The following is a 25,108-nucleotide window of genomic DNA, read 5'->3' on the forward strand; positions in this document are numbered from 1 at the left end:
TAATTTTTTGCAGCATGATGTTTACCTAGTTAGTGAACTGTTTACATTTTCCCCTAATGTTTAATGCCGTATAATGAACTGTAATTGTTAAAATATTCATTTATTGGTTTCGTAATATTTTGTTTTCTTTATTTGAAGCCGTACCACTAAACAGTGTTAATAAATTAAAGTTTCCAAGCGATTTAATGTCACAGCATTCACAAGTACAAACCAAACGCTTTGGAAATGTTGGTCCTCAATGCTCTTCAACTTCTTTCTTTTTTGGCCCTTTTAACTTTTTTGGATATGAGCGTCACTAATGAGTCTTTTGTAGACGAAACGCGCATCTGGCGTATATACTAAATTTAGTCCTGGTTTCTATGATGAGTTTATTTACAACCACTGGGTCGATGCCACTGCTGGTGGAGATTTATTTCCCCGAGGGTATCACAAGCCCAGCAGTCAGCACTTTTTTTGCTGACATGAAAAATCATTGATATGGTTATATTTATAAATTTACTGTTTACAATTTTTTGAATTGTTTTTGAAAAACTAAGGCTTTTCTACCTCAGGCATAGATAATCTTAGCTGTATATGGCAAAACTTTTAGCAATTTTGGTCCTCAATGCTCTTCAACTTCGGATTCAGTAGAATGTTCCTGTGCCTGTAGTGTATGCCCTTATATTTTTACAGTTAGGGTTTTTTTGCTTGTGAGAGAGCTGTCTTCTTTTTCAATTATCATTATTAATGATCTATTTCTTATACTGTATTTTTGTCATTTTGGTCTTTTGTAGATAGTTGTCTCATTGGCAATCATACCACATCTTCTTTTTTATATTCGTACTTTATTTGGGCTTTTTAACTTTTTTGGATTCGAGCGTCACTGATGAGTCTTTTGTAAACGAAACGCGCGTTTGGCGTATATACTAAATTTATCCTGATATCTATGATGAGTTTATTATACTTAACTACAAAATAATTATCAAGAACCTAGCAAGTATATATAAAATTAAAGACGGACAGCGAGGTTTAAGGTAAAGTATATGAAAAGTGTATCTTTTTTCAAGTATTTATAAGATTCAATAAAAAAAAAATATATATAACAATATAGGCTGCTAGTCTTTTCGGTCAACGTACATTGACAAGAGTACATTATTCCACCATTGGAACTAATAAAGTAGTAAACACATTATGCAATATATTTTTTTTCAATATTTTTATGTTTCAAAAGCATGAAACTTTCATGTATAGGTGACATCTTGTATGTAGGAAAACATTACAAGTAGGCATATTCTTGTTTTTTTTAATCATTAAATGTATTAGTTTAAGGATATACATTAAACTACTAAGTACAATGATGTAATATTGAATTTATCAAACGTTTACAAGAAATTGATCGGATATGTTAATTATGTCGTAACTACAACATGTACAATATCCTTCTATTTTCATGAATGTGACCTACCGAATAAGACTTTTACTGGATTTGTAATAACACAGACAACACGACGGGAGCCACATGTGAAGCATGATCTGCTTTCTCTTCCGAAGCACATAAGCTTACCCACAGTTTTCTGAGGGGTTCTTGTTGCTGAGTTTTTAGTTTTGTATGTTGTGTCCTCTGTACTATTATATGTCTGTTTGTCTTTTCATTTATTGCCATTGCGTTGTCAGGTTTGTTTTTCAATGTATCAGTTTGACTGTCCCTCAGCTGGTATCTTTCGCCCCTCCTTAATTTGAGACATGCTTTGTTGAACCGGTTAATGCTTTAATTGCACTTCTTTAATATTGTCTGGAGTTGAATCATGTTTTATTGTATTTGGTTAGGGGTAAATTGTTCAACGTAGAAAAATGAGAAAGGAAAAATAGTTAAAATTTATTTTTAAAACCAATTCAGCACAATAAAATAAACTCACCTTTTCCCCTCTATGTTTTAAGCAAATGTCGTTAAACATTGTTCAGTTGAATTATGTGTTAATTTTGTAATTTCTTGATTGTTGGTTGGTCGCTTAACTTACAGTGTCAAGTACATGTATTCAAGAGTGTTGCTATCGATTATAAATTAACAATAAGACAATACGTAGGTAGGTTTTGTCACTGTAGGCTGCCAAAAGTATGACCGGAATGCCCGAATTGATCTAAAATAATTTCGATGTTTGAAACTATGTTCTATTTTTGAATATTGAATTGAATATTGAATTCGTATTGAATTCTAAACCTGATGCCGTTTGTAATCTATTTATCATGTGTTTCTTTGTCTAATACATTCTCCTAGTTATAAACATTGTAGTCCTATAATATTATGTTGTCATTTCAATGTTATATTTAAATAAAAGCAACAGTAGTATACCGCTGTTCAAAACTCGTAAATCCATGGACAAAAAACAAAATCGGGGTAACAAACTAAAACCGAGGGAAACGCATTAAATATAAGAGGAGAACAACGAAACAACACTGAAATGTAACACACACAAAAACGGACCAAGCTTCAGACAAAATCCCACCAGAATAACAAATAAACATCAAAACCAAATAACCGGCTCAACTAAGCCATTAAATTTCGAGGTTTGGCATGCCACAAAACCAGGTTCAACCCACCATTTTTATCTATAAAAATGTCCTGTATCAAATCAGGAAAATGGCCATTTTTTGTAGCATTTTAACGTTGTTTTTCCGTTGTGTCGTTTGTTTTTTCTTATATTTGAGTGTGCATTCACATTACTAAAAGACGTATCACGGTACTTTTCTATCCCAAATTCATGTACTTGTTTTTTATGTTATATTTGTTATTCTCATCGGCTTTTGTCAAATGCTTAGTCCGTTTCTGTGTGTGTTACATTTTAATGTTGTGTCGTTATTCTCCTCTTATATTTAATGCGTTTTTTCAGTTTTAGTGATACCCCAATCTTGTTTTTTGTTTATAGATTTACGAATTTTGAACAGTGGTATACTACTGTTGCCTTTATTTAACTGATAAGCGAGGAATTTAAAATATGAAATACAGGGTTGCTTATTCTATCCAATAAGTTACTATCCCTGTATAACAGTGTTGTCGTTTAAAAAAAAAATATCTGTATTTGAACATATTGTTTCCCGAAAGAAATCATTCATAGATACTAGTTTTTCGATATCACAAACTAGTAAAAACATTTAAAATTGTTATCATCGGTATACACGTGAGGACATCATTCGTGAATATATCTCAACATGCAGACTTCTTACACGTTCAGGTATTTTACATCCAATATTTTATGGAAATATTCTTTATAAAGCACAACAATGTCAGTATTCACCTCAGAAGCTAACACAACCTTTACATAGACTTATTGAGAAGGGATATAGTTACGATACTGTTGTCTGATCATTAAAGATTTCATATTTTGGCGTTAATATTGATTCACTTTGGGTCTTTGCATCGGAACTAAACACATTTAAAAAAAAAAACAGTTGTTTGCATGACACGGTTATGTTCTTCTCCTATATGTTATGATGCTATGATACTAAAACCCTCACGGGAGGATTGTCCCTGATATTCATATGATGAAGATATAATATTTCAATCAGTTTTATTGAAGTCTGAAGCTGGCAGGTCAAGTTATCTGCTAGTAATCTTGTGTTATTTATATATTATTGTAATTTTCTTTATTTTCTTTGATTACATCTTCTGATATCAGACTCAGAATTTTAATGTGCAAATTGTTATGCGTTTACTTTCCTACGTTACCTAGAGTTATAGGGGAGGGTTGAAATCTCACAAACATGTTAACCCCGCCGCATTTTTTCGCCTATCCCAAGTCAGGAGCCTTTGTTAGTCTTGTATTATTTTAACTTTTAGTTTCTTGTGTACAATTTGGGTTGAATATGGCGTTCATTATCACTGACCTAGTATATATTTGTTTAGGGGCCAGCTGAAGGACGCCTCCGGGTGCAGGAATTTTTTCGTTGCATTGAAGACCTGTTGGTGACCTCCTGTTGTTATCTGCTCCATGGGCGGGTTGTTGTCTTTTTGGCACATTCCCCATTTCCATTCTCAATTTAAGATAAAACTACAAACGAAAACCACTGCAGAATCAGAATTCTTACTTTCATCCAACAATTCTTATATTAAGTGATTCTTTTTATATTATATTCTTGATGTATTTCTATAAACATATTAATATGAGCAGACGTAGATTGAAAGCCAAAGAGACAAAATAGAAGAGATTGATAAACATGTTTATCCAAGCTGCATTTTTGCGCCTGTTCCAAGTCCGGAGATTCTGGCCTTTTTAGTCTTGTATTATTTTAATGTGTAGTTTCTTGTGAATGATTTGGAGTTTAGTATCACTAAACTAGTGTATATATTTATCTAAGATCGATCTGAAGGACGCCTCCTGGTTTGGGAATTTCTCGCTGCATTGAAGACCTATTAGTGACCTTTTACTGTTGTCTGTTATATTGTCGCGTTGTTGTCATTTTGATACATTCCCCATAAACATTAACATTATTTGCAATAACTGTTATGATTTGGAACATTACTTACATACACTAACCTAAATAAGTTTCAAATCTGTCATGTCATGATCGGTGCCACAATTTAACACAAACACATAGACCTTTCCTGGTGTTTGTTTTGTTTCGTGTAGTTCACAAATTTGATGTCTGAAGAGTGTTATGTAAAATGTTGTTTGAACGTTACGTTTTTTCGTATTCCTTTTGGGATGTTTCTTTCTTATTTTATCAATAACCAAAAAGTTACATACATTTGACCATAACGATTTATTTGTCTAGTTTCCGCAATTAACCCGTGTCAATTGGTAAATTGTTATTGACGTGCTGAAAATGTTATGTTTAAAACAAGATGTAACAGCTTTAACTACATACCACGCACTACGTAAATGTACATGTATATATACCTGGCTGTTCAGATCTACAGAAGAGGTAATACAACAACGAATATTGCTGTTCCGTCTTAGAAATTTCAATACAGGTTTGTCAATTGATAAATTGCATCTTTTTATTTTGAATATGTTGAATAAGTTTGTCTGAAATGATGCAATATTGATCTCATAGATATATTGCATAAAAAAACGAATAGAATAATCGAAAAAAAATATTAGTATTTTAGCAGTTAGTCAAAGGAATACTTTGGATAAAGATTGCGTAGAAAATGGAAACAAGCTGTGGGTAGTTTATATCATATATATTGTCTTTTGTTTTATTTCTATACAAACATGACACACAGGTATAATTTTTTACTAAAATATATTTGAGAGACTTATATTTGTTACGTTAGTGATTTACAACTTTCCGAAATATCTCCACTTCCATGAATCTGATCTTTAAAACAATGCATAGTTTGAGACAGAATTTGAAATCATAAAAAAAAACCAAAATGTAGATTCTATATTACTGTTCTGTGCATTCGTTTCAACCGATGTAGCTGAACAAAGTGACAGTATTCTCTCTCGGAAAAATTGTCTTTAAGATTCTTTTCTTTTCGTTACTCATGTGATTTGTTGTTATGTTTGATGATCGTTCATTTATCCCATTAGCATTGCATTTGTTTTTATATATCTATGTCATGTTTAGGGTCAATTAGTCATTGGATACATGTAATAGGTATCGGATGTTTTAGATTTCAGAAGTGAAGTTGTTATTCAGCACAAAGATGTATCGAGTATTCATTGTTAGCGCATTTGTCGGTAAGTTAATAATGTTGACCTATAAATTTCGGTGATGAATGTTTCTATTTTCAAGTATCGGAAATCTTTTTTGAAGGGACAAATTAGGATAACAAATACAATAGTTGAGAGAATCACATGAAATTAAAACGAAACAAGACCAACTGGGTCGATAGGGTAAGCGTCAAATGTTATGTATCGTCACAAAAGTAAATGCATTTCAGTCTTTTATAACCCTTTTTATCTGAACATCAAAGTGAACGTTTGAACAATCCGTTATTCAGTTATATCTAGGATTTTAGATTATTGTCAGACATGTTCAATACGGGACATTCAATACTGTTCAGAACTTTTGATTTCAGTACAGGAAAAATTATAGCAATGAAAATGAGTGCAACTGTTGTGATAGTATTTTCTCAAACGAATTCAATATAAAGATAATGCGACAAAATACAATCTTATAATTATAATGATGATATTGATAATTTAAATTTCTTGTGTATTTGTAGTGATCTATATTGCTTCGGTACGTATATTATACAATTATTGACTTTTGATGAGGTTGATACAATGATTTATCAACCCCAGAGATGTGATATTCACCAAGGCCAACTTTTTCAGTAGCTACTTCTGCTGCTTCAGCCATACTTTGTTGCCGGAAACATGTAACTGTCGTCTGTGAGATCGAAACGATTTTATGTAGAGAGCGCTGATTGGTTGATATTTATTCGGTCGTTCAATTAAAAACCATTTTATTTATACATCCCTTACATAGCTAACAAGAATTCCCCGTTTCTATATTTAGGTACACGGACGCTTTTCCAAATCTTATATTAACCTCTCGTGATTTTTGCCGCGGTGAATATAATGTGGTATCAAAGACGATTTTCTATGCTTTAAGCCAATGAGAAAACAGAAAATGTATAGTCATATAATAAAAACATTTATTAAAGATAAAAAAAAATATGATGCAATTCAACTTTTATAAACAGTGTTGCTTATAAAAAAAACATCAATGTGTTTTATTTTGCATCGGTCTTTCAAGGAACACAGCAAAATTTGTTGATAATGAATGACGGGTATCGATGTGGTATCCTGCAATTGAAAATAAGATAAATGAAGCTAATATTTAGTTTTAATGTAGATGGGGTAATAATTTGACAAAATGTAGTAGGGTAATAATTTGACAAAATGTAGTTTATTTGGTTTTAAAAAAAATATCATAAAATGAATGGGTCACGGTGCTTATGCTACAGGTTGTTCAAAATTGACAGATTTTGTTTAGATTATGCATGGGAAACTAAATTTTCTGCCATAAAGATAAAACTGCATTATAGCATTTTAAAATAGAATATGAGAAGATAGCTTTAATAGCATGCTTTCAGACATGAAATGAAAAAAAAATTTGATCACTGGACCCGTTTTCTTGCTACATAATAGAATAGTGAAATTCCTAACATATTCTTTTGTCAAAGCTTCTTAATTTGAATTATATGCCTTTACATTGCAGTTGCCTCCCCTTAGGTGGCAAAGTTTGAAAAAAAATGAATCAAACACAACTTTCTGGGTTTTTTGTGTGTAAAGTACAACTATGAATGTGATAATACATCACTTTTTCTATATTGAAATGACATTTCTTTCACATGAATTAACTACTACTCTCAAAATTTGCACATTCTATCAAAGATCTAGACCGATGTTTTCTGGTATTTCAAAATCCAAGATGGTGGAAGACACCCTATCTACATTAAAAGAAGCAAACTAACGAAACTGTAGTACTTCATAGATACATGTATGATGATAAATCAAAGTGAAGATGTCAGCACCAAACCACTGATTGATAAATGATGACACCCACAAAGAATATCATCAGAGGTATCGAAACAGTGCTAGCAGTTAGAAACCAAACACATTTCATTCCATCCTTGATGAGTAAATTGTATCATCTCCGATTATAAAACACTAAATATGGTATCTTCTAATAAATTTAGCCAACTACTTGATCGATACACCTTCTGTATGCATTAAATAAAAGAAAGTAACATCTAGCACATTGGCCTTTTGGTTACGGAAATAAAAGTGTAAAGAAAGATTATTTTAGCTGTTTTTGTAGTCTATCTTTATCATGACAGAATTGTCTTTTTCTTCTTGGGAATTTGATTATGACAATTGTTTAATTAGTATCATTTTTCAAAATATGCTAAACTTCGAATTTTAGGCAAAGATACGTTTTTGAGCTGCAATAACATGATTGTCTTTACTTTGAATAGGTCACTTTTAAGGAGCTATTTTGACTTTTTGATGATGTAACTGTATAATCGATGTAATCGAAGTGTGTTTAAAAGGTTATCGGATGATGACAGTTATATTGTCGCGAATTGATAATTATCTTTAATGGTAATTTAAGGATGATATTTGTTTTATTGGGGAAAAGTTGACAATTTTTATTATCGCATTAATGAAACCGTCTTAACCTGTTGAGTTTTTGATATTTTTTGTTTTTCATTTCTCTAGTCGAAATGATTTTACTTGGGATTTGACAAAAACTAATTTAAGAAATAAAATTGACTATGGAAAGTTATTTTAGCTCACCTGGCTTAAAAGGTCATGTGAGCTTTTCTCATCACTTGGCGTCCGTCGTCGTCGTCGTCGTCGTCGTCGTCGTTAACCATTTTTCAAACATCTTCTCCTCTGAAACTACTGAATGGATTTGAATGAAACTTAGCATGATTGTTCCTTAGATTATTTTTCACAAAGTGTGTGCTTCGATTTTTGATCCGTCAAAAAACATGGCCGCCGTTACTTAAAAAGAACATAGGGGTCAAATGCAGTTTTTGGCTTATATCCCAAAAACGAAATCATTTAGAGCAAATCTGACATGGGGTAAAAATGTTCATTAGGTCAAGATCTATCAGCCCTGAAATTTTCAGATGAATCAAACAAACCATTGTTGGGTTGCTGCCACTTAATTGGTAATTTAAAGGAAATTTTGCAGTTTTTTGTCATTATCTTGAATATTATTATAGGTAAAGATAAACTGTAAACAGCAAAAATGATCAGCAAAGTAAGATCTACAAATAAATGAAGATGACCAAAATTGTCAATTGAGCCCTGAAGGGGTTATTGTCCTTTAATGACAATTTTTCACAATTTGTTCATCATATTTGCTAACTTTAAAAAATCTTCTCTAAAACTACTCAACCTAATTCAACCAAACTTCAACTGAATGATCAGTAGGGTGTATGAAATAAAGTTTGTGCTTTATTTTTCATTTCGTCAAAAAACATGGCCGTCATGGCTAAAAATAGAACACAGGGTAAAATGCAGTTTTTGGCTTATATCTCAAAAACTTCAGCATTTAGAGCAAATAAGACAAGAAGTTAAAGTATTTATTAGGTCGCGGTCTACCTGTCCTGAAATTTTCAGCCGAATTGGGTAACTGGTTTTTCAGGTATTATGCCCCTGAATTGATGATTTTAAAGAAATTTTGCAGTTTTTGGTTAGTATCTTGAATATTATTATAGATACAGATAAACTGTTAATAGCAAAAATGTTAAGCAAAGTAAGATCTACAAATAAGTCAATTTGACCAAAATTGTCAATTGACCCCTTAAGGAGTAATTGCCCTTAAAAGACTTTTTTCACAATTTGTTCATCATGTTGACTTACTTTAAAAAATCTTCTCCTTTGAAACTGCTGTATTAATTTCATCCAAACTTAGGCTAATTGAGTTTCAGAGTATCAAGTATACATTTTATATTTCATTTCCTTGTATGTCAAGAAACATAGCTCCTATGGCTAAAATAGAACATAGGAGAAAATGATTTTTTTCTTGCTTTTGAAGAAAATAGGACGATTCAAAGAACATTTAAATAAATTGAAAAGCCAAAATAATCATTGATGAGAGATTTAACCAAAAATATTAAGGTGAGCGATTCAGGCTCTTGAGAGTCTCTTGTTTCAATAAATTTTATATCATAATTTAGACTTTTGCGGCTGATACAAGTGTAAAGATTGTTAATGGCGAAGAGGCAAACATAGAAGATCATCCATGGATGGTTTCAATTCAGGCCAGAGATAATGAAGGCGGCACTTTTACTCATATTTGCGGAGGTGCAATTATTGACAGAAATTGGGTTCTCACAGCTGCACATTGTGTTAATTATCCTGCTTATGAGTAAGTTATTCTTTTTACAGTTAATACATCAATCTTACCTGTCAGTAGATATTTAAATAGTGCAGAAAATAATGTTTATACAGTCATGATTGTACATGGAGAAGAACAAAACGACACAAACCCACACTCAGAAAAAGAATGTTGAATCTATCATAGCATGGATCAATCTTTTCCAGTTTTTCTTTGGATTTAAGAATAGTCGGTGCTTGATCATTAATACGTTTCTGTTGCCTATGTTTGTTTTTTATATAGTTCTTTGCAGAAAAGATCCAGTTTCCAATGTCACCAATATCATTTAAGTACGAAAAGAGTGAACTAAGGGTGGGACCATTTAACTTCAAAATGGGGGTATGTTTTTTTTCCTTAAGAATATTTTGTCATCCTTAAATTATAAAACAAAACGTGGTCAACATGGTCAAGACGGTCAAGTAGATGACAAAAAACAACAATTTCTGTATCCATAGATTCCCAATACCTTAAAAAGTAAAATCACAAACATTAAAGGATTAAATTTTGAACAAGGTAATTTGATTGATAGCGTCCAAAAATAAATTATGATTCAGACAAAAACAAATAGTTCCTGCCCATATCTTGCTGTTAAATGGTTGCTCTCTTATGTACATTTTGTGTATATTTTGTATTAGTAGAACTATTGAAAATTGCAACTTAAAAATTTTGATGGACTCAGTCGAGGATTATGCCAGGCAATGGGCTAAGCGCGAGAAGGAAGACGTAGACACTCTATCCGATGGATTAAGGCAGTGAGGTCGTTAATACAAATCAGAATTAAGAAACTGAATGGGTCCATCAATGTCAATGCTACGTCAATCTTCAAAGACCCAAATGTTGCTAAACACCTATCCGACCTCCATGATATATATGTTGTTGTCCCCGCAGACAAAGCCCCAAATAACGTCGTTTTTGTCTGTAAAAGTCATTACATTAATTGCTTGATAAACGAATTAGGAATAGACAATTCACTTGGAAACTCAACATGTACCCTCACGACACTTACCAAAGAGGAAATCCTGGATAATCATAGGTCTGTTCTTTGTTGCTTTGGTATTTCAACCAAAGATGAAGAACTGGATCTTCCATCACTGTATTGGATACCTAAACTACATAAGTGTCCTTACAAACAACGGTATATTGCGGGGTCTTCCAAGTGCTCCACGAAACCCCTTTCTAAATTATTAACATCTATTTTATCAGCAATCAAAGACGGGCTTCAAAGTTATTGTGAAACTGCCTATTCTAGAGGTGGCGTGAATCAGATGTGGATACTTAAAAATTCCAAAGATCTTTTAGAGTACATACAATCTAACTCTCTTTCATCTTGTAACAGTATTAAAACATTTGACTTTTCTACTCTTTACACAAGTATTCCACATTCCAAACAAAAAGACAAATTAAAAGAGTTGGTATTACTTTGCTTCATAAAAAAGAATGGCCAACGTAGATACAAGTATCTTGTCTTAGGGAAGGATAAATCCTACTTTGTAAAGAATCACTCTGATTCAAACAAAAAATTCTCTGAAACCGATATTATCAAGATGCTTGATTTCTTGATTGACAACATATTTGTTACGTTTGGAGGACGTGTTTTTCAACAGACTGTCGGCATTCCGATGGGAACAAAATGTGCCCTTCTACTTGCTGACTTGTTTCTTTATTATTATGAGGCTGACTTCATGCAGGAACTTCTTAGGAAGAAAGATAAGAAGTTAGCAATATCCTTTAACTCTACTTTCTATAGATGCCGTTCTTTCACTAGTCAATTCAAAATTTGGTGACTATGTGGAACGCATCTATCCCATTGAATTGGAGATAAAGGATACTACAGATACAGTTAAGTCGGCTTCATATCTTGACTTACATCTCGAAATTGACAATGAGGGTCGGTTGAAGACAAAACTTTACGACAAAAGATATGATTTCAGCTTTCCAATTGTGAACTTTCCATTTCTAAGTAGCAACATTCCAGCAGCACCTGCATACGGGGTATATATCTCCCAATTGATACGATATTCCCGTGCTTGCATTTCCAATCATGATTTTCTTGATAGAGGGGTTACTGCTCACAAAGCAGCTATTAAACCAAGAGTTCCAAATGGTAAAGTTTAAATCATCCCTTCGTATATTTTACGGACGCCATCACGAGTTGGTTGACCGTTATGGAATAACCGTTTCACAAATGATATCGGACATGTTCCTTACGTCGTAACTACACTCCTCTTCCCTTTCATGAATTTGACCTACCGAATTAGACTATTTACCGGATTTGTAATCACATAAGCAACACGACGGGTGCTGCATCTGGAGCAGGATCTGCTTACCCTTCTGGAGCACCTGAGATCACCCCTAGTTTTTGGTGGGGTTCGTGTTGTTTATTCTTTAGTTTTCTATGTTGTGTCATGTGTACAATTGTTTTTCTGTTTGTCTGTTTCATTTGTAGCCATGGCGTTGTCAGTTTGTTTTAGATTTATGAGTGTGACTGTCCCTTTGGTGTCTTTCGTCTCTCTTTTGATAATGCTCGCGTCACATTGTCCCGATTTTTATGCCGATGACAACACGATTATAGAAATTTTCAAAATCGGGACTTATCGTTTCCAGTTCGGGCTATTCGTATTGCCATCTTTAACCATCGTGGAACCATCGGCCACTTTTTCTAGCCTTCGGGAGCAACTTCGGGAAGGGTTCTAAATTTTTTAACATGTTAAAAAATCCCCGAAGGTGCGTCCGATGTTGAGGGTTCGTATTGAGTTCGTATCACCATCCTCATAATCGTAATGTCACAGGGAATGCACCGTTTTGCATTCGTGTTTCCATCGTTTCCATCGGGCAGTTTTGACATTACGATATCTACACGAATGACTCACAAAGCTACCAGAAGGTCTTGTGATGGCAACACGACTTCGTGAAGACCTCGTAATCCCGTCGTGTTGCCATCATATAAAAGTACGAAGGCAACAAGATGGAACTACGAAGGCAATAAATCCAGCTAAATGAATGTTAATTTTTGCGCTAAAATACATTCAAAGTGCCATGCGCGATATGCACTGGTCAGTCTAATACGACAGTTACGAAAGACGTTCACAAAACATGGAGCTCATATCATATGATTCTATGAGAACAAGAAAGGCGACATCGTTGTTTCTATTAATTCATATGGAACAAGAATGGCAGCTATTACAGGATAAGTATTTACTTTTACAAGTAAAATATTATTTTTTGTCAATTTTTCATATCAAGTAACATAATGAAAATCATAAACGCGCCTCGTACACCAACACTGCAGGTACACGTATATAGGGAAACCAACTTTTTCTTCATTATTTTGATTTTTTATGTATCGTCTGAGTTGTTGTCACACGAATGTTTACTCCATAACCATTTCATTTTGTTTTCTATATATTTGGCCGCATTTGTTGCTTTCCCCACATCCTTTCTTTTGTCTATATTATTATGATATTCTCCTGGAAAGAGCTCTTTTTGAATAAAAGGAATCAACGAGCACATTACCTTACCTTTAAGATAGATAGTAAACAAGGGCATAATTATGGGTGATTATTCAGAATAGTGCACACATTTTACTGTTCAAACAAGGCAATGCCGAGCGTGGCATCCCCTCGTATGTAACATGTTAGGGACAAATATGGACACTATATTTACGTTTAATCCAGCTGCAATTGTTTTTAGAAATCAACCAAAACATTCAGTAACTGGATATACCTTTAATATTGTCTTTTACACATTTGTTTTTCGTTCATTTTTTTACATAAATAAGGCCTTTAGTTTTCTCGTTTGAATTGTTTTACATTGTCTTATCGGGGCCTTTTATAGCTGACTATGCGGTATGGGCTTTGCTCATTGTTGAAGGCCGTATGGTGACCTATAGTTGTTATTGTTTGTGTCATTTTGGTCTTTTGTGGATAGTTGTCTCATTGGCAATCATACCACATCTTCTTTTTTATATTTAGAACCAGCAGGTAACAAAATGAACAACCAATTTCCTATTATGCTATTTCAAGGAGAAAAAACAAGTCCATCTGCATGACCTTGACATTTGGCCTTGAACGTAAAAAATGTCATATCATTACAAGGAGGAATAATATACCAAATGTGGTTACAATCTTTTGAAGCATATTGGTTTTAGAGTTACCACAAGGGTGATATTGCCTTGTATTACAACTGCCACTGTGACATAGACCTTTGAAGTTTAAAGTCAATAGCGCTTAAGATATTCTTAACAAGTAACACCATACCAAATTTTGAGCATTTTGGTTCTAGAGTGCCTTTTAGACATCGTATGGCCATCGCGCCATCATCGTAATCCATCGTGTATCCTTCGTGATCCATCGTGTAGCCTTCGTGATCCATAGTGTAGGCTTCGGCTGATATATGAAGCTTAAATAACCGTCTTCGATTTACCTTCGTATGTCCATCTTTTGCTATCGTATATAATTTCGGCACCATCGTATAGACTTCGTTATTCATCGTACTTGCTTCGGTCACTTTTTGGTATTTCAACGAAATCGGGACCAACTTCGTACGAACTTACAATTTTCGCATTCGGATGTCCATCGTATATAAAAATCGGGACAGTGTGACGCGGGCATAATGCATTGTGTTGAAATAACATTTTAGACAAAATAAAAAGTGAAAAAATAGCCAATCGGAATTGATAAGTCTCAAGGTTCGTCACGTCCAAAAAGAAAATAAGTGAACATTTTAAGTTATTAAAAATGTGTATGTTAAATAATAATCACGCCCGTATATAATGATTAGTTCTTTTTTAACCTATCTACTCGAGCTCATTGTCCTCTTGTGAAGAGCTAACTTTTTTACAATCATGCTACATTTTCTTTTTTATATGGTATATTACAATCTGTTTTCATTACATCGCTTCAGTTTTATTTTATTTCTTTTTTAGGGCAAAGAATATGAGAGTAGTAGCTGGAAGCTCCTTTTTGAGTCAGATGATACAGATTAAACCCTTGAATAAATACTATGTGGTATGTGGACAATAAGAAGTATATAATATACCCAACTGTTCATTGACATAAGTGTACATGTAATTTTACACCCATCCTGCTTTCCTGTTTCACTGTTTATACATTCAGCTTGGACAACATTAATTATGTCGTACATTTCATATGTATTACTGAACAGGATGACTCCATACACGATTAACCCCATATTCATTTTAAATGGTCATTATGACAATAAAAGCTGTTAGAACATTTCCAATTTTGATTGATGAGTGTCAGTCAATTTGCAGAGTTATCATCAGCGGTTAATTCAGAAATGTTCAAACACTTCGCTTGTAGTAAATTGAGATGTGTTTACCTACACTCTTAAGCTTGCTACACGCTACTCAATTAACTGCAAAGCGTCTGAACAGTTATTAATTTGATTTATTCAATAACGATAAAGCATAGGATTTTTGGATAACAAAGAGTCACATGATGTTAATTATTTTACAGAGAAAAAAAGCATTCGGTCTTCAGCAGAACAAAACGAAACAGACAACTGGTCGTTACCGGACCTATTCAAATTTAAATAACCGATGGACAGTTGATTATCTGTTAAGATTGATGTTCCTTTAATAAAACATCACTACAAAACAGAATAATGTAATTTTTGATGTAACGTATCTTCTGATTGGTTGACACCGTTTTGTTTATCAGCACAGAGACATAATTTTTGCATGTGACCGTGACGTCATCAACCTTCTTTATAGTTTATTCCGTTCTAAAATGGAATTAAAAATTAAATTATAAGAAATGACTGTACTATTTGTTTCTGTCTAGTCGAAATAACAAGAAAAATGTAGTGTACACTTTAGAAAACCCGCTACACGCGTAATTTAGTGTGAAAAAATGATACATTCCTTCAATAAGTTATTTTTTTAATTTTTTTTATTTATTTTTTAATTATACATTCTTTATTAAAACCTTTACATTTGTTTGATACAGAAAGTAACGGTACTTTAAATAACGTAAATAACTTGCATATGTTAGCAGCTTGGCATAAGTGATTTATAAAGTTGTTATGCTATTTGGATCCGATACTTTACATGGTACTTTTCAGTATTTAGGGGAAATGTCGAAATACATCAGTGAGTTAATTTAATTTTTTTTGGTATGTGGCACATATATTTTATTGTTGATTTGCAACATATTTGAATTGTAACAAAATTAGAGTAGTAAAGGTTGTTCGTACCACTATAAATTTTATTCCTTTTCTTCACTTTATCTCTTTGCACTCAGAGAAAACTATATGAACCACTAATACTGATTTTTTGAATGACAAATGGGTCATTGTATACATTTGTTATCTTTTTAGAATTTCATATCCATTTAGCATCTCAAATACCCTAGCATGCTGTGTCAACGGTACTAAAGTACTACAAAAAAAATGTCGTCAACGATTAGGCACGTCAAAATATTTAACATTATTTTTCAGAAATAGATAGTGAATGTAGTATTGTAATTGCAATTGTTGTAGAGACGCTTATGCTCAGCACGTTTGCAGATAGAGAGAAATTTAATCAGTGCCCACTACACATGATGTTTCAAGACTATGTAATCATGTATAAATTATAATATCACAACGAAAGGAAAATTACTGTATCTATGGAAAGTAAATTCAGTCGCCCTTAGGTGTATCGTCTTTGAAATTATTTAGTCGAATAACTGCACGTCCAGTTTAGGTCAATATCACGATTCTAGCCTCCAAACATATTACGTGGACATTTAGAACTAAACAGACACATAAGTGGTTCCCACTTCGAACGATTCTTTGATCGATCGATTTTTATTAATCCATTAATAGCTATTCCATATATCATTGAATACACCTAAAATAACATTTCGTCAAAGGATATCATAATATTCTTTTCACGGTGGAATTTCGCTTTCAAAAGTCATAACATGTAAAGAATTTGTAAATAAGCTAGAACTATGATTTTACCAACAAGATAAAATCATAATACGATTTGATACTCAGTTTCAAAATTTAATTTTTTCATGGAAGAAAAGCAATCACGATTTTCTTTTCTTTAGTTTTATTTTCTACAAACGTCATGCAATCATATCGTTTGCATATACTGATGTTACAAAAAACTAAATTGTGCTCATTATGTTTCAGCACGAAAAATATAATACAGTTGGTGGCGATGGAATCGAACCTGACCTTATGTTACTACAGCTCAAGACGCCGTTTAAATTTGGATCTACCATTAATAAAATCGAGCTGGACAAGGAAACAGGGAACACTTATGTTGGTGAATTGTGCACAATATCTGGTTGGGGAACTACAAATGCTAATAAATCTAGTGGTAAGATGTATCAACAATTAATTATAGAAATTAGAGGCTAAAGATACAAAAGGGATATTACAACTCATAAGTCTAACACAAAAGGACAACGTCATGGGCAAAAGAAAAACTAAAAAAGACGAACATACGGACTGTACTAGTATAAAACAGCAGCACATCTAAATTTTAATTAAATACCTTGACTTTCTAATTTGTCTTTTCTTTTCTCGAGAACGTTTAACAACAGAATTAGACGATTAAGAAAAAACATTTATTATTTTCAAGGTTTGAATTATGATAAGGGAAGTGTGAGTAAAAGGAGTAAATGAGAAAAACTTAAGAAAGTTAAAAAAAAAATTACTCGGGTTTAAATTTATAAACGAAAAAAAATACATAAAATACAATAAATACGATACAAGGTAAACTCATTTAACAGATGTCTTTGAATGATTACTTAAATTATTGAACAAATGGTTCATCATCAAACAGTACAACTTAAGTCCTATACTAGCTGGTTCACCATTTTTGGTCCTTTTGGAGTAAAGTTCTTTGCACGCAAGAAATTCAAGTGTATTTTTTTACAATGACAATGCAACTATGATAACGTGTGATTCGCTAAGCAAAAAATGATTTGTAATAAACTATAGCACTTTGGCATGTAATTCACCCAGGTCATTTCACATCCTTTCATCTCGTATCCCGGTTATATTTGCGTGTGTGCCGTTTAACTGATAGATATATATCAAATGAATTAGTTGAAGATTTTAAGATAAAGCTAGAAACACCTGTAAAAGATAGGGCTGACACCGCAATTCCAGCTGGTTGTTAACATTCAAGATTTTTAACTGGTCTAATAATTCTTTCTTTGTGAAAACGAATTTGTTTAAATATCATGACAATAAGTTCATGAAGTTGTGATATCCGTTTGCATTATGGTCGTCTTTTGCTTTTCTAACTAAACTGATATTTTATATGTTTAACTTTAATATTTAGTCTGTCTACGCATGCGTTCTATGTTGGCTGGTCCCAAATTTTGTTATATTCGGCCAATTTTGTCAAATATCTCTTATATATTTAGAATGTAAAAATAACGAATTTCGGGGGGTTTTCTTAAGCAAAGTTTTCCTTTTGTTTTTAATTGTATTTCGATGTCTAATCTCGTTTCTTATCAAGTTGTTCTTAAATGATTTTTTATCATATGGTCTTACTATAATAGTTCTATTAGGTATATATCTATTGACAATACTTTACAATGGTTTGACAAATTTCACATCACCATAATTTGTATTCATTGAATTACATAACAACATCATCCCAGTCAGTACCGATCAACTGGTTGTTAAGACCATCATAGTCTACAGGCTTAAAATCATGAATTTGTCATTGAAACGAGTGTTGTTTTAAAATTTTAAATCTCGATTTAAACGAGAGAATGATGACTGCATGTCGGCGGAAGAAGAAATTCTGATTTAATACATTTTTGCGATTATTCAAACATAACTCAATACAAGTGTCAGTTTTGTTTGTAAAGTAGACTCCAAAACATCATTTTCTAAATATAAACGATTCAATAACTTTTATTAAGAGTTATTTGTTTTTGACATCATATCCCAATTAAAATCACCACAAAGAAAAACAAGTCATTACAACCAAATGCTTTATTTACTGACTCACTAAATAAGTATTATATTTGAGAATTTGAGTTTGGAGGCCGACATAAGACACCAACTAAAAAAATGTTACTACAATTTCCCATTTCAAGCCAAAGTAATTAAACATTGCTTACACACATTAAATGCCGTACAATTAAATGTAGACTGTTTTTCACAAAAAGGGTCACAACGCCACCATGTTTATTTTTATCTACTCTTGCCGGTTTATGAATCCATTTAATTGACTTTGGTCTCATAAATTGACTCGTCGAGATTACACTTTGTTATAATTTTATACTATAATTCTTAACCTCAAACGGATATGAAGGTTTTTTTTTAATAAAAGAAAACCATTTGTTTCATAACGAATAGCTCGAAAGAATGTGCGACGTAACTTATTTTATTAAAACGTAATTAAATTTTCAAAAAACATTTCAAAAATAGAACCATTCAAATGGAGGGGAGGTTTACTTAACCTAAACTGAACTTTACTGAATAGTATAATACGAGCTTCGAATGACAATATCTCTTAACTTACATTAAGATGGTGACCATTTGTGCTTTGAAAATCCAGTGCTATTTCCATCCCAAAGTATCATATTTAATATACTTAAGCAATGCGAAAAATATTCACCAATCCGAAATATCCTATATTTAAAATACAACCCTGTGTTTTGATATAAACAACAATAGATGACCGCTATGCAGACAAACACGCACGTGTGATTGTTTACATCATAGAAACACGTGTATGGTCAACTTTGATGAATACATACATACTCATGTCGTTTATTGTTAACGAGGTCTAACTTCGGTATTCAACTACACAAATTACTGAATACTATTTTGCAATCTCTTTAAAAACTTTGGATTTTGCTCAATTACCAAAATAGATATTCTAAGGTCTCAATTTCCCTATAACAAAATTTACTATTTGGATTATTATAAATCGTAATTTTATTAAAACAAACTGTTTGTAGCTAAGATTGGATTATTGGAGATATACTGTTACCATTTAAAGTTAGTACTTTTTGTGAAAACAAATGACAGTTAATATTTTTGCTTCCAATGTTTTGACCAAAGCCAAAAATGCAGTCCATCTTCACTTAATATTGGGAACACTAATATTTCTATTTAAAATTATATACAAATCTTTAGATCCTTTGGAACTTCTAACAAGTCTAAAAATAGCAGATATAGTTAAAAGTAGTTCCAATGTGTATTTTGTCCCACAAAGGATTTTGATACTTGATGTTCAGCAGATATAATACTATCATATATCATGGAGTTTATCTGATATATTTCTTCTAATTTGTTAAAAAATTAAAGTCTTTATACTTATATTGTCCCACCATATTGGACTAGCAAGAAAGCCTTCCCAACTGCCACATTCATCTCTTATCTCTGAGAGATTGGCATGTTATTGGATTTTTAAACTTGACATAAGTTTCAATTGACAAGTGCAGAAGTAAGAAACACATTTAAATTGTCTATTATTAGATTCTGTTAATACTAAATGTTGGAAGACATGTAGGTGAAATCCATAAAGGTGCAACCATTTTTTAGTTATTTGTGTGTAAATATCATGTGCAAAAACGAATTTAAATAATAAAATGTGTATATGCTAGTAGTCTGTTGTAATTTATGTATTATTGTCATTTTATTTATTTTCTTTTGTTACATCTTCTGACATCGGACTCGGACTTTTCTTGAACTGAATTTTAATGTGCGTATTGTTATACGTTTACTTTTTCTACATTGGCCAGAGGTATATGGGGAGGGTTGAGATCTCATAAACATGTTTAACCCCGCCGCAATTTTGCGCCTGTCCCAAATCAGGAGCATCTGGCCTTTGTAAGTCTTGTTTGATTTTAATTTTTTGTTTGTTTTTTGTATATTATTCGGAGTTAAGTATGACGTCCGTCATCACTCTACTAGTATACATAAATTTTACAGGGCCAGCTGAAGGACGCTAAGCGGGTGTCTCGCTACATAGATGACCCATTGGTGGCCTTCGGCTGTTGTCTGCTAAATGGTCGGGTTGTTGTCGCTTTGACACATCCCTTTTTTATTTCTCAAAGTTATGTTTGCAATCTTCGAGCAAACCGGAAATATGAGTATTTTTTAAAGTTAGACCACATACAAAGGAAACGTATATTTTATGGAAAAAAGTAAAGTTACAAAAATACTGAACTCAGAGGAAAATCAATTTGGAAAGTCCATTATCACATGGCTAAATCAAATAATAAAACACGAAAAAAACGAATTGACAACAACTGTCATATTCCTGACTTGGTACAATATTACAAGATGATATCATCGTATGACCTTGATCAATTTAAAAATAGCAATAAAGTGACGTTATTTTAAAAAAACATCTTTGTTAGAGTTTAAGTCTAACGTCTCCGTGAAGAAACTTATAATTTTAAGGATATTTACAACATAATTAATTTAGTCTATTTAATTTATAATTATAGGGTCGAATTATCCTGATCGTCTGCAAGTATTGTCAATGCCTGTTGTGGCTAAAGATGACTGTCTGGCTTCCTGGTCTTTTGCATCAAATTTTTTGAAGAACATCATATGTCTTCAGGATGGGAAAAAGGATTCTTGTAATGTAACTATATTTCATTAGCCCACGTAATAAATTCAAAGTTGTTAACTCGTTTCGGTAAATTTCACATTGGTTAGGTAATTTCCAGATAAAGGAATGCAATGGTTTCAAAAAATATGTCGCAGATGTCTGACTATATTTTAATTATTGTGTACACGTATCATTACTCGTAATTAACCAGCGCCCTCGTGAGAAAGATTGTTGACTTATATATATATATATGTTACAAACACTTCATATCGTAGAAAATGGACACCACGTTTCTCGGTTCAAATTTTAAATCTGTTGATATATAAACATTTTAGCTTGTTTTCACAAAAATATAAAGTATCTTTTTTAACTTCAAGCTCCAATACGGTTCCTGTCAAAGTTTTTTTTTATTTTGTTCACATCTGCTTCATTATCTATAATCGGTATCATTTTTTTTAAAGAATGAGTCTGAAAACAACCAAAACGCGATGTCAGGTGTATGTCTAAGCAGTCGGAAACCCGGTTTAAATAGAACAAAAGAATCGAAGCTCTTTGTTAGAGAACGCGATAAATGCTTACTATAATGTTTATTCTAGTGACACATTTGATTAAAGTTAATAGAAACAAAAAAAAAACAGTTTTCGTCTCAATTAGGAAGAGTTTTATTTAAAAAACACCATTTGCATAAGTTTTCAATTTATCTAGTACATAGTTAAGCAGAACAATTAGATATCAAGTCGACGACATGGGTATCTTTCAAGTAAGATGTAGAAAATGCCACGGACGAAAAAAACATATCAATCTATTAGTTTAGTAATTTTCGTGTTTGCCCTTCTATTTTGTGACTCAAGAAAAAAATTCCAAATAATGGGTAACAATTGCATCGGAAAGAGAAAATCAAGTGCACCTTTTTATGTTAGGGCGTGTTTGAGTTGAATATTTTGTCTTGATATCGTACAAAGCAAGAATATTTGATATATCGTACCGCTTCAGATTCTATCATTTTTATATATCAAAGCACAGATTGACTTTATAACATAAAAAAAATCACAGTGCTGAAAGATGAAATATATGGGTCAAGTGAAATACCTATCTAATGAATCACAAAAACAGAGAAAGTGTGTTCGATTAGCTAATTTTTTTTTACTGAAAGTACTTGACGACAGTCTTTCAAGTTGAATGACGAAAATGCATATCTTCGAAATAAAATATTTGTGTTTGTGTTTGATAACTAGGGTTTATTGTCTTCTACCACTAGAAATTCTAGTCTGCCCCTCCACAAAATATTTAATTAATTTTTTTCTATATGTTTATGCATTTTCGAAAATTCCACCTGACAACCGATCAGACAATAGTTTTTAGTTGAATCAATGCGTACAAGTTCATTAATTGATGCTCATTAGCTAGTTGATACGTTTGTATTTTAAAATACAACTGACATATAAGGATCGTAATGGTGCAAAATAGGCAGCGTGTCATCCCTACAATGGCTTCCATTTCTACGATTGTGAAAATGAACTGGCGTTATGGGAGATAATTTTGATGAAATAGAATCCTGACTGTATGCAATGTTAACCAACAAAAATATAAAAATTTTCGAGATTTGTACATAATATAACAAAGATAACTACGGATTGCATTGAAATACTTTTGATAAAACGAGTAGGGCGTATGATATCAATAAACACTCCCGAATTTGGCTTTGTATACTTATATTGTATTTATTTTAAGATAATTTTTTTCAGAGAGATAGTGGTGGGCCTTTGGTTTGCAGTAAAAAGCTTGTAGGAGTATTATCGTTTGGTGCTTTTACAATTTGCGATGGAAGGGTTCCAAGTGTTCATATCAGAGTTTCTGCTTATACAGACTGGATTAAAGAAAAACTGAAAAATAAAGATAAGAAGAATAACAAAGATAAGAAAGGCAAGAACAATGAAAATAATAACAAAGGAAAGAAAAATAACAAAGACAAGAAAAACAACAAAGAGAAGAAAAATAACAAAAATTGAATTTGACACTTAAATGAGGCGAATAAAGAATGTTATGAAATCGTTATATGTTTATTTTTGGCCTGATTAACTCCAAATCTTAAATCTCACAAGTATGCCAAAATGATTTGTTATTAGCATTAGTAAAGCTTTGTTCTGTCAAGTACTACAGTTAAAATTTAAAATAACATTTCATTGGTTAATAGCAAATAACCACACTAGAAATAAACCAATCAAATTATCCCTTCTTTTTCCTGATCCAGGGTTTAATAAAGATGTTACCTGAAGTTCCAAACTAATTTATAGAATATAGACTATATATAAAAAGGATGGTTATTTATTCACCCAAGATTTGTTTTGCTATGAAATGCAGGGCAAATTCCTAAAACTGTTAAAATTAACGGAATATTTGTTTTAACTCCTTTTTCGAATGATTCCTGTGACGTAATGTGTGTCCTATGTGTACCACATCTTTAAGGTCAATAGAGCTAAAATGGAGACCATAAGGCAGCTATACATAGATGTCTTTTATACCGTCAACAGACAGTTATGATATTCATATTTAACGTAATTAATTGACAATTCTGAAATACATACTCAAAGTGATTACATTTTGATATCAATATACTGTGTTTTGTCTAAGTGGGTTGTCCCCGCTGATAAAGCCCCAAATCACATCGTTTTTGTGTGTAAAAGTCATTACATTAACTGCTTGATAAACGAATTAGGTATTGACAATTCACTTTAAAACTCAACATATACCCTCACGACACTTACCAAAGAGGAAATTCTGGATAATCATAGGTCTGTTCTATGTTCCTTTGGAATTTCAACCAAAGATAAAGGACTGGAACTTCCATCACTGTATTGGAAACCTAAACGTCATAAATGTCCTAACATACAACGGTGTATTGCTGGGTCCTTCAAGTGTTCCTCATAACCACTTTCCTAATTATTAACATCTATTTCATCAGCAATCAAAGACGGGCTTCAAAGTTATTGTGAAACTGCCTATTCTAGAGGTGGCGTGGATCAGATGTGGATACTTAGAAAGTCCAAAGATCTTTTAGAGTACGTACAATCTAACTCTTTTTCATCTTGTAACAGTATTAAAACATTTGACTTTTCTACTCTTTACACAAGTATTCCACATTCGTAACCAAAAGACAAATTGAAAGAGTTAGTATTTCTTTGCTTCATAAAAAGAATGGCCAACGTAGATACAAGTATCTTGTCTTAGGGAGGGATAAATCTTGCTTTGTAAAGAATCACTCTGAATCAAACAAAAAATTCTCTGAAACTGATATTATCAAGATGCTTGATTTCTTGATTGACAACATATTTGTTACGTTCGGAGGAGGTGTTTTTCAACAGACTGTCGGCATTCCAATGAGAACAAACTGTGCCCTTCTACTTGCCGACTGGTTTCTTTATTATTATGAGGCTGGTTTCATGCAGGAACTTCTTAGGAAGAAAGATAAAAAGTTAGCAATATCCTTTAACTCTACTCATCGCTATATAGATGATGCTCTTTCGCTAAACAGTTAACATTTGGTGACTATGTGGAACGCATCTATCCCATCGAACTAGAGATAAAGGATACTACAGATACAGTTAAGTCGGCTTCATATCTTGACTTACATCTAGAAATTGACAATGAGGGTCGGTTGAAAACAAAACTTTACGACAAAAGAGACGATTTCAGCTTTCCAATTATGAACTTTCCATTTCTAAGTAGCAACAT

At 32.5% G+C, this 25,108-nt stretch overlaps 1 protein-coding gene across 1 annotated transcript; it reads left to right on the forward strand.

Moving 5' to 3' along the window:
* The first annotated feature begins 4,898 nt into the window (after window positions 1-4,898).
* On the forward strand, window positions 4,899-23,399 carry LOC134683890 (chymotrypsinogen A-like). Its single transcript, XM_063543196.1, has 8 exons — window positions 4,899-4,948; window positions 5,597-5,663; window positions 6,152-6,168; window positions 9,629-9,819; window positions 14,753-14,834; window positions 16,972-17,161; window positions 21,270-21,409; window positions 23,122-23,399. The coding sequence occupies exons 2-8, from the start codon at window positions 5,630-5,632 to the stop codon at window positions 23,383-23,385; spliced, it is 918 nt and encodes a 305-aa protein (XP_063399266.1). The 5' UTR covers window positions 4,899-4,948; window positions 5,597-5,629; the 3' UTR covers window positions 23,386-23,399.
* The last annotated feature ends 1,709 nt before the right edge of the window (window positions 23,400-25,108 follow it).

Source organism: Mytilus trossulus, chromosome 9, assembly GCF_036588685.1.
Source record: "Mytilus trossulus isolate FHL-02 chromosome 9, PNRI_Mtr1.1.1.hap1, whole genome shotgun sequence".
NCBI lineage: Eukaryota > Metazoa > Mollusca > Bivalvia > Mytilida > Mytilidae > Mytilus > Mytilus trossulus.